Source organism: Parasteatoda tepidariorum, chromosome 4, assembly GCF_043381705.1.
Source record: "Parasteatoda tepidariorum isolate YZ-2023 chromosome 4, CAS_Ptep_4.0, whole genome shotgun sequence".
Lineage (NCBI taxonomy): Eukaryota > Metazoa > Arthropoda > Arachnida > Araneae > Theridiidae > Parasteatoda > Parasteatoda tepidariorum.
In genome coordinates, this window is record NC_092207.1 from 85,772,236 (window position 1) to 85,783,909 (window position 11,674).

Consider the following 11,674-nt stretch of genomic DNA (forward strand, 5'->3'; position numbering starts at 1 on the left):
AATTCATTTGTTGAATTCGAAAATATTTTTGATGCTTCACATTTCAATACTTTAACAATATAACATTACGACACCAGAAGCTTAAACTAAAAAAGTGAGCATCAAAAATAACTTTTGATCTAATGCTCGAATTTTCAAGTTATGAACTCTATCTTACAATATAAGTCGCAAAAACGGACTTTCTCTGAAAAACATGCCTTTTTGTAGACCGATTCAAATTTCTGATCCTCAAAATTTGAGCGGGTGGGAGTAGCTGCAACCTGAAAAATCAGGTCCCAATCATAGAGCTATGATGTATAATAGTAGAGCATGCGCATCAGGAAAATTTTTGTCCTCAGAATAAAACCACATGACTTGAGGGGGAGTGGAAAGAGAAATTTCCATCTTCCGTTTCTCCTTGTTATTTTATTGGAAGAAAATCATTGCCTGAATTTAGAAGTCAAAAACCTTAAAATTTGGGGGTTTACCGTGGTGCAATTGGTTGTAAAGGAAAACTTTTATCACTTTTTAGAATTGAAATTATTTTATTTATTAGATAAATGAATTTTTAAAATGTTTTTCCTTTCCTTGAAACATCATATTAATCCCAATTACTCTATTTTATTCATCCTAAAATCCAAATTTATGCTTTTACATCTATCATACAAGTTAATCTAAACGAATTAAAACGAAACCTGTCTTATTATAACACCACTTATCAACTTTAAGTATTATAAATAATTATTCCTTATTAATGTACATATTTTTTTAATGCTAAAATGTAGTAGTCAAAATGTTTTTAACATTGTTGTTTCCTTAGTTCTTCGTTTATTTACGTTGTATTTTTTTACTCTCTCAAATGTGTCTGAAAAAGAAAAACTCTTTTGTATATTTATTTAATTTTAGTAGCTTGTTTTGGGTTAGTTTTGCTCATAACATACATTTTCTTCTTAGACAAAAGAAGAGTTACGAAAGATTCATACAAAATGATTCGATAAATAAATCAGAGATTGTTGCTGTTTAATTATTAGTTCTTAAATACTATTACCAGGTATTTTACAATCGAAATCGTCTGGTCTATTTTAATTTCAATAATACATAAACAAAATCGGAAATACTATCAGAAATATTAAGTCTCTTTAACCCTATAATAGCAGGTGTAAAGTCAAAATCAAATTGGAAATTACAATTACGGAAATGATGGGTTATATTAAGAAATGATAGATGATTATTACAAGTGCATATTTTACTATTTTATTTTGCTTCATTCACAATGAAAAAAAAAAAAAAAAANAAAAAAAAAAAAAAAAAAAAAAAAAAAAAAAAAAAAAAAAAAAAAAAAAAACTCTGAAATCAATTATGCGTAAATATTTTACGCATTGACAGAGAATTTGCATAAAAGTCATATTATTTTTAAAATTCTACTGTCCTTTAATTGCCATCCATGTAATGTTATTAATCTGTATATATATCTGCAAGTTATAAATCATCATAAATAATTATATAATAAATTTATATTCTCGGTAAAATTAGTTTATGGATTAACTACAATATATTGTAAAAATGAAAAATATATGTTTCAGGAAACTGTCTTTTACAAAACACATACGCAATGTTAAATTATAAATCTAGTTTATAAATGCATAAAAAAAATATCTTAAATAAAAAACTTTTTAACTAAATCGTTCTCTAACGATGAATTTTAATATGCAATACATACTTTATAATTTATAAATTATGCACCACAAGAATAATTAATAAAAGTGAACAAACTTTCAATAATAAAAATTATTTGAATTAATTGTAGTTTTTTTTAAGCATGAAAATTTTTTTATTAAAATAAATTTTAACAAAGATAAAGTATTATTAGTAAATTAGGAAGTACTTTTCTTTTTTTCGCAATCTTAAAACTTAGAAGTTTAATAGAAAATACTTTTATTTTTAACTCCTGTTATAATAATTTATTTTGCTAGTGTCAATTATGTGAAACACTTTAATATTTTAAACCATTTGCAAAACTAAAAAAGTACCCATAAGTGGTTATCACAGCCTTTTTACCGTTTTTAAAATTATTCAAAAATTGAGATTTTCTTAATTTGTAGAAATGTAAACAATTTTGTACAGCTTAAACGTATTAAAAAATTGGAATTCCAAAATTATTTTTAAATCAGTCGTCTTGCCGAAAAATCTTATAACATTTTCCTGTTTGTCTATTATAGCTGCTGAAGCTTTTAACTTTCCTCTATTGCTTGTATAAGTACGTAACACATTTCAATTGTCACGTGATGTCCTTCTCTCTCCCTAAAAAATTGCTGAAAGAGAGAGAGGGGGGCTCTGATGTTAGGGGCGGAGAGGGACGGGGATATATAACAGAGAACGCTTGCTCTACTTTTATTTCAGCTCTATGGTCCCAATAGTTTTAGGCAGGCGAAAATTATTAAAAAAAAAAAAAAAAAATAAACATANTATTAAAAAAAAAAAAAAAAAATAGAATACAAATTCGAAAGTCGAAGTTCATTTTTTTAGGTGAATTCAACAAATTTTCACGCAATTATAAAATTTGTTTATTCAAAGATGACCACGTAAAAAAGAATGCTTTTTTAAAAAAAATATTTACTAATTTTTTATTATTTTACTTGTTGAGTATGAAAAAAAAATTTAAATTACGGCAAATTTCTGCATCATTTTAAAATGCGTAATTTTGAATGACAAAATAGAAAATTTGGACGAAATCGGTCGAATAGTTTCTTTCTAAAATATTAAATTATAAAAGTTGATTATTTAGATATAGACGAACAAAACGTTGCGTCTATTGCTTAATGTCCACTTTAATGTTTTGTAATCTCAACTTCATTCATTCTCTTTTGATTCCTAAGCTGGTTACGCCTCGAAAATAAATTATTTTTCTACTAATATAAATACTCTTTAAGGATTTAGACACGGGGAGCTTCTGTCCTACAACAGATGCGGAGGAGAAAAGAATAATTAACTCCCCGGATGGTCAAGCTTATATTGCGAAGCATAAGGTACCTCATTTATATACTCGTCAACTATTTTAGTGCAAAATTTCATTCATGTTTATAGGTTTAATACGAAATTCATTCTCTCTATCTTTGGCGGAAAGTAAGGCCTCCCACTAGCAACTTTTGCTTCGAGTTTTGACGCGTGACATCTTGACACAAGTTCTTGACCACAAAGAAGTTACGGTGTTCGAAAGATAAATTTACCGAAGGTTCTCCATCACGAGCCGTTTAGAATGTAGAAAAGTTTATTCCCTATTGAGTTAGTGGTCAAGAACCTGTGCCATATGATAGCACATGGATCGCGGGTCTATCTTCATATGTTTCAACAACTACGTGAACTCACTATCTTATTCCACTATGGGAGATAAGATCCCGGAATATTCTTTGGCTAGTTAAAAATGCTGGGAGGCAAAAACCACAATTAATTTCCTTGTGGTATAAAATGGTTGCGTGTTTCAATGTATTTTACGACAACCTGAGGCATGAGGTTTGGCATATGGTATTACTCAACCGTTCTGAAACAAATAGCGATACGTTTTAATATCCATGTGAACTCACCATCTTATTCTTGGCGTGTTGGCGATTAATAGTTTTCTTACAAGTTTTTCTTTACATTTGCTAAATCTTGGATATAGTTTTACTATTCCTTGGATACATAATTTATAATAGTTATTATAATTTATATTTTCATATGTGAATTTAATTTCAGTTAATGTTCCTTTATATCAGGAGTGTAATTTTCCAAATAACAACATGGAACTTTTGGTCAACTTTTATGTCGTAGAAATTAATTGCATAAAAAATTTCAACTGTTGCCGATTTGTGAGTGTGCATGGAGAGCAATCTCCAAGAACTGCAGTGGAAAATGTCGAAAAAAATAAAAATCAAAGTTGGAATGATTTAAAAACTATTTAATTTAAAAACAAACCTTGATTTGAATCACATGATATTTTTCAAATCACAGATTTATCTAAAATATATTATTTATACAATACTCCATTAACTAACATGTAATTACTTAAGACTGTGATAATGAACCATTGAGATCAAATCTCAAGTTTTATTCACAGAATCAAGAAACGAAATCTTTCCTTTTTTTAAGTAATGTAGATAAGAATGTGGATAAGAATGTAACTTTTAAATTATAATTTTTCGTTATTCATTTCACATCATTTTCATGTTTTAATGTGCTCACTGTAGTGTGTCACATTTACTATTTTATTACCCATTAATACATTTCAACTATACCCATTTCATTTTATACACATTTATTTCAATACAAGTAATGTCAAAACTTACTAAATATATACTTGTAAATAAAGACTTGCTCTGTCAAGAAGAATTATTATTATTATTATTTTTTTTTTTTTGAAAATACTTTCGGATTTAAATTAGTTTACTTTTCATGAGACAGCTTGGTTCTCTGTTTTTGAAATTTATTAATGTCTCTTAGTATGATAAGATATAATAACTGACTTAGTAAGTCAGATTAAGTAATTAGTTTACAATAATTAAATAATAATAAACTTTTTATTATTAGAGATATTAAGAATTTTAGTTGCAGTATTATTGTTAACACTACTATTATAGAGTTACTATTTATACAGTTTGTCAAATCGTTAAACGCGAAAACAATTTTAAAAAAAAATCTGATTGGAATAAAGAAAATTCAATGTTTAATATTTATTTTATTAAACAAAATATGATTTTTATTAATCATGACAAAATGCCTTAATGTTTCGCCCAGGGTGGCTAAAATCCTAAGCACTCTCTAAGTGCCTCTGGGGGAGATAAGATCCAGAAGATTCTTCAGTTAGTTAAAAATGCTGGAAGGTTGTGATGGCATAAACGTAAATGTTTTCTAATTAAACACTAAAACAAGTATCTCATAGAACGAACTCTTTTACTATGACAAAGGTACACAAAATACATACATAAAACAAATATGCGTTTCCAACAAAAGAATGATGTAAGAAATAATAAAAGACGAAATAATCACTGCATTTGCGTTGATGCACTTGCGTCTTCAACAAAGGTAAAAATCACAATTAATTTTTTGTGGTTTAAAAAGCTTGCCAGATAGTGGGTTTCAATATATTTTAACACAATTTGCTCATGAGATTTGAAGCACTCTGAAGTACATTAATAATAAAATAAAATAAAAAAATGTGCATACTCAATTTTATTTTCGTGATATTAGCTCATATTGATGAAAAAAAGCTCAACTTTCATAAACAAACTTAAATGAATTGATAGTTTTAAGGATAAAGACCTATTTTTGCTCAAAGAAAAATGATAATAACGTGAGAAATTAAGTTATGAGAATGTATAATAATCTTGTTTTTGCTGCTTTTTATATTATTGACATTTATTAATCAATTATTATTAATTATGCATTTCAAATCTTTTGATTATTACTTAGGAAATGTTTGATTACTTGACATTTTACAGTGGAACGCCCATCACAGACTGGATTACAGCGTACTATTTGTTCGACACTTTATTTGTAGAAGTAAGAACTTTTATATTATCTACCGTGTGGTCCGTCATCACCACCCTTAATGCACAGTTATCGAAATTTTCTCAGAAATGATGCAAAAAATAATCACATTAGGAGTCACACGTTAATATTATTTAAGTGAAGAAGAAGCAAAAGCGATGTGGAAACATTCGCCTCTTTTGTAAAAAAGTCATGACGGAAAATAAAACCAGTTGAAGGTTGAACTTGAAGGTGTTTCTAATCAACGCCAATCCAACTTCTCTCTACTTTTTTCAGCAATTAAACAGGTTCTGATGTTTTCAGTCCCCACTTTCTTTTGTAGCGATTCGTTTGATATCTATAGCGTTTTTATCCTTAAAAATTATGCACATCAAGAATACCAATTAATTAATAATTTGCGATTCCTGATGTGTATACTTTTTCACTTTCTTTTTTAAAAGGATTTTAAAAATATACATAACAGTTGCCCATTACAGAACTATCTTTATAATTCTAATGATTAATTTTCAGTTATGGTTTTTGTTGTAATATTCTATGATCTACTCTTTTTAAATTAAAAAATATGCCTTTTTTTCGGTAATTTTCGTATAATTAACCCTTTTTTTAGTGAGTGTAAAAGAGATTTTTCAACCCTAACATTTCAAAGTGCTTTAAGAGGTACTACAGTGTTGAACGAAGATAAAATATGTATTTAAGGATGAAAAACACAAGCTAATTGAAAGTTCTGAACATTGTATTAAAGTTGCGTTGCAGATGTATATTATTACGTAGCCGGCTGCGCAGTTTTAAACACTGCATGATAAAAAGTGCGTGCAAGATTGAATTAATATGCAACATGCGAAAACCTAACTAAAACTAAAAATAAGTTTTTCAATTACAGAATAATTTTATGCTGGGTATTTTGCAACGGTCACCGCTACGATATAACTTTAGAATCTTCATCAAAAATGAAGTCAAAAATTAGACACGTTAGTAATCGAAAATTAATATTAAGGCGAATGAAAACCAAAACGATAGGAAACACTGTAGAAAAAGACGAGAGTTAAAAATGCCAAAACATATTTGACGATAGAAACAGAGGGGGGAGTTGAAGTATTATTATTCGAAACACTTTCGAGTTTCACTAACGACTTTTTTCACTTGTGATTCGATATATTACGATTAATTTTTTCTTTATTTCCTCTATAATATTAATTTGTGACCCCTACCATGCCTAATTTTTACTTCATTTTTGAAAATATATATTACCTAAAACATATATTCTAAAAATATATATTAACTATAGCCATTACAGCCATTATTAGCCCCAGTATTGTTATATACATTATTTTCTTTAATTTTCTCTCATTCCAGGGTCATAAATATCCTTCCATATTTGATTTATTCTAGATTATTTTTGATGTTAAAAACATTGTTAGAATAAATTATTTATTTAAATAAAAAATATATTTTTATTCTTAAATATTTAATTTGTGAATGTATAGCGACACTTCAGTAAATTCTCTCTCTACATAGAATTAGCACAACAAATTACCAATAAATGAAGTAAGACTTCACATCGATATTATTTTAATAGAAACATGCGATGTTATCCATCATTTTAGAAGGCCCAATTTAAAAATTGAAATCAATCTTAAATATCAAAAAAGAATCCTTTCTATGATTTTTGCGTAATACATATACAAATACCTGCAAGTGACGTCATTGCGGGTAAATCGTGACATTTGTCGATTCGGAAGCCAATCAGGTTCTACACACACGCGTGACGTCACTTGCAGGTATCCAATTAAATCTGATTTAAATCACATTGTTAGGCGTAATCACTTCACTTCTTCTCAAGTTACAAGTACCTAATTTAAAAAAATAATCTCTTTCTTTTGCATGGGAAGAATAAATATAATTTGACCATTCCTGTTTGGGCCCATAAATACTGGGACGAACTACAAGAAGTGTATGATGAATCATATTATTGGTGGTACAAATCTTATCTTATGAAGCGTCTTAGAGGAGGTAACTGTATGTTTTTTTTCTATGTTAATATGTTTTCTATGTCTATATTTCTATGTTTTTTTTTCCTTTTCAATTTTTTTTTTTTGGCTTACAGTTTCAATACTTAACTCTTAAAACAAAACAAAGCTTTTTAACTTCTTATACCATCTTAATGAAAAGATTTAAATTCGGATAAACGTTTTAAGTATTTAAATAATTATATAAATTTTAAGAAGTCTTTCACTTGGGATGGTTTTTCTGCCTACATGATAATTGTTAATATCAATGAATAATTTTTAACTTTTGCATTTTTTATGAGTCTCGATAATGTATATTGGGAGTAACTTTTGAAACATTTAAAATCTAGATAAAAAAACATTTTTCTTTTTTAAAAAGGTCTAGTTTACACATGGAAATACGATATATTGATATCATTTTGCATAGGTGGTAATACTCAAAGCAAAGCATATATGGTAATTGTGTTGTTTTTAAACGATTTGAACAATTTGAAAATGTTGCTAGGCATTTTATTGCCTCAATTTCTTCAATTTTTATTTTCCATGCTTTTGATTCAATAATTTTTTTAAATTTAAAATGATTTAAATCGAATAAATAAGAAGAATATTAATACTATTTAGAGGTAAATTTAGGTTAAGCATCTTTGGTCTCAATAATATTTAGAAATTTTTTAATGGTCTCCCGACACCGAAAAGTATCGAAAATTGTTACGCGTGATCTTATTTATGTAATTTAGTTTTAAGAAAATCATTTTGAAATATGTTTGTTAAATTTTTCGATATGTTTAAATTTTTTGTACTATTTTAAAAAATATCAGCTTTTTCAATGGCCATAATGTTATATAAACATTCATAATTACGAAACTAATTCAATTAATAGTGCTTAAAATTGGTTGAGTAAATAAAACAATACTATCCACTGTTTGAAATATTTATTTAAAATTCATTTCATTTTAAGGACCCCTGATGAAAAAACTGATAGAAATTATGAACGAAAAAATTGATGGTAAGCTTCCTGATCTCAAGTTTCAAATATTTTCAACAGTAAGTTTTCAATATAATATTCTTTTCAAAATTTTTTAAAATAATGTAAAAAACTGAGTCTACACTTCAGAATATGCCTTAGTTAATAACTAGTTAAGTATCGCAACAATTAAATAAAAATATTATAAAATTATACACATTTTATTAACGAGATATAAATATGATATTATAAGAGACACAGATGTTTAATACCAAGCATACTTCAAATGACATTTGACCCGCTACTGGAATTAACGTGTTAATTGCTACAGGAATTAACTTCAATATTTTTATGCTTAAGTGAACCCTAAAAATAGTGATCTCAAAATAAGTGTTGCCACATCATTCCTTTTCCTGGAAAAAATTTTAGTAGTGTTTGTATTTAGCTGGAAACTGCAAGGGTCTTCCAGATCTAGTTTTTACTAAAACTACAGGATCTGGTGATGAATAGAATTTCTTTTCATTGTGGCGTGTCTCTTGCTCTGCCGGCTTAATATCTAATGAAGTGTCAGTTAAGATTTCTTTAAAATAATATCCTGAATTGTCAAGATATAAGTTGGTTTTTTTCTATCTATGCTGCCTCTAACTTGTTTATATTTCACCAGAATGTCGAATGTTTTTAAAACAGAAGCTGGCTTTTTTTCTATTTAGGCTGATTCTAACTGGTTCATCTATCACCAGAATGTCCAATGACAAATCATTGCGTTGAGCAACTTTGTGAGGATCAGTATAGGGAGCAGGGAGCTTTAATTAATTAATTTTTACAATCTAAAGTAAAAATACCTAATAATATTACTAATAGTGAAGACTGAGCCGAGATGGCTCAGGGGACAGAGTGTCCGCCTTTTAATGAGGCGAACCGGGTTCGAATCCTAGTCGATACGAATTCCGCATCCGGCTTGCACCGACCACAGTGCTGACGTAAAATATCCTCAGTGGTAGACGGATCATGGGTTAGAGTCCCTTGCCGTCAGGCTGACCGGAGGAGGTTCTCGTGGTCTTCCTTTCCATGTAACACAAATGCGGGTTTGCTCCATCAAAAAGTCCTCCACGAAGGCAAATTTCTCCCAATATTAGATCCGGGAGTTCCCTTGTCTTCTGGATTGGGTTCAAAATTGCAAGGCTACGGAGTTGAACATTAGTAGTCGTTAACCCATGAAATTGGGTCGGCTGTTAAACGATGGCTATAAAAAAAAAGCAATAGTGAAGGTTATTAAATATCAGGTCTACCGGAAAGTTCTTCTCGAGAAAATATAGGCCTCTCCTTTTACAGTAATGCAAAAGGCTCTTGAAAATGATGATGCTACGAAGAGGAACATTGATAGAAGCAAACTCGATCTCGAACTGTTGAATGTAGACTATATAAAATGAAATTATTAATTCAGTTGCTCGCTGATGAATTGCTTATTCAACAATTTTAGAAAAATGAGTTAATATTTTAATGTTTTTAAATGTAAAAAATTTTTAATGCTTTTTTTCCCCTTGCAGCATGATGATAACTTAGCCTTACTTTTGGAGATATTCGACATCTTTCCTCTGAAGTTACCTCCATACGCATCGACACTATTGTTTGAACTCTACAGAGGCACAGACAATGCTAACTTCGTAAGGTTATTGTATCTTAATTCAACCGAGCCTGAACTTGGAAATCAAACACCACACATTTTAAAGCTGCATGGCTGCGAGGAATATTGTCCACTAGAATTTTTCACAAAATCCGCCCAACCTTTTTTCCCTGTCAACTGGGAGGAAGAATGTGGTATCACACGATAGCATGGACAAGTTTGATGCAGGCATTGCAAGCCGGCTAGGATAACGGCATTGCTTACGAAAACCTCATTTTACAGAGAAAAAAACCTTTCGATGTTTTATTTTGTTATTTTAGGAAGGTCATTGTGTTCAAGATGTATTAGTGATCTCCCTCCACAAAAATGAAATAAATAAATAAAGATATCACTCTGAATGATCTGAAGATAAAATTTTTACGTACTAAAAACCAATCGTAAAAACTCAAATGCGTTAACCGCAACTTTGCGGTTAACATTACACCTTTTCTTTTACAGATTTGGATTCTTAACCAAAATATGAGAGGACGAATGAGCAATTTAAGAAGTAGGGTTCTACGTTTGGACTCCTTATCTTTTGCTTATGCCTAATTCGCCATATCTTTAGACTATCTACCTTTACAAAAATAAGCCAGATTGGTTCTTAAAAAAACGAGCTTTTAAGAGAAATTAAACTCGAATTATCATTTATATATTCCAGTTTGAAAGAAGCTGTATTTGAATTATTATTCATAATTTTTGCTTAAAAAGACGTGTGTTGGAGTAATCCTTTATAAATTCTACTTTGACATTTGAAAAAGTATTGAGCTTAATTCAATTACCAGATTAAAATGAAAGAAAATGCTGTTCATTATAATTTATTGTGTACATATCTCATTTTATAGTTTTGTAATATTAAGGGAATAAATATTTGAAATAACTGAGTTTTAATGATTTCATTACGCAAATTACCAAGTTACATTTTAGTATTTTGTTTAATAAAAATTTTCAATGATCACATTTAATGTAGTTTAAGCCATAGCCGTGGAGTTTCCTACTAACTTATACTTTACGACGATACTTGTACTTTATTAAAATTTTCACCAAAATGCAGGAAAAGTATTATTACTTCAATTTTTTTTTTTATATTTCAGGTTAGTAATTTTGTTTTTTACCCATAACTAGTATTTATTTCATTTAAAATTATATTTTTTATTACAACATATAGAGTGAGAAAGTAAATTTTTCGATCATATATTTGTACAAAGTATTGAAGTTGTTTAAAACTATTAAAAGATCAAAACCTTCTTTTCTTTTTTTTAACCCATTAACAGCACAATTTTTAACTAACTGAAATCGGAGTTGAGCAATTTTTTTTTACTCGAACTTTACAGGCTTGGTTTAAACTTTATCGCAGTATATGTCTTTTTTGTCAAGAGGTATATAAGCACACAAATCACTCATGGGCTGCAATAGAGGCACAACTCAAAAAATCAAGTTATGAGATAAGTGGGTTTAAAGTTTTCATTGCTAAGCAAAATGCATAAGAAATGCTTTAGCTTGCTTAAATGAAGATTACCTTCAAGTTGATTTATGAGT

General features: G+C 28.7%; 1 protein-coding gene across 5 annotated transcripts in view; it reads left to right on the forward strand.

Moving 5' to 3' along the window:
* Positions 1-11,019, forward strand: part of LOC107444070 (testicular acid phosphatase homolog) — a 31,787-nt gene extending 20,768 nt beyond the window's left edge. For 2 of the 5 annotated variants that reach the window (XM_043042398.2, XM_043042397.2), the window contains exons 5-9: positions 2,910-3,005; positions 5,425-5,514; positions 7,392-7,512; positions 8,467-8,552; positions 10,020-11,019. In XM_043042398.2, the coding sequence (XP_042898332.1) occupies positions 2,910-3,005; positions 5,425-5,514; positions 7,392-7,512; positions 8,467-8,552; positions 10,020-10,304 (678 nt within the window). In that variant the 3' untranslated portion in view covers positions 10,305-11,019. The remainder of the gene's footprint in view (positions 1-2,909; positions 3,006-5,424; positions 5,515-7,391; positions 7,513-8,466; positions 8,553-10,019) is intronic. The other 3 variants (XM_043042399.2, XM_071180136.1, XM_043042401.2) reach the window with 3 other exon arrangements.
* Positions 11,020-11,674: the final 655 nt, after the last annotated feature.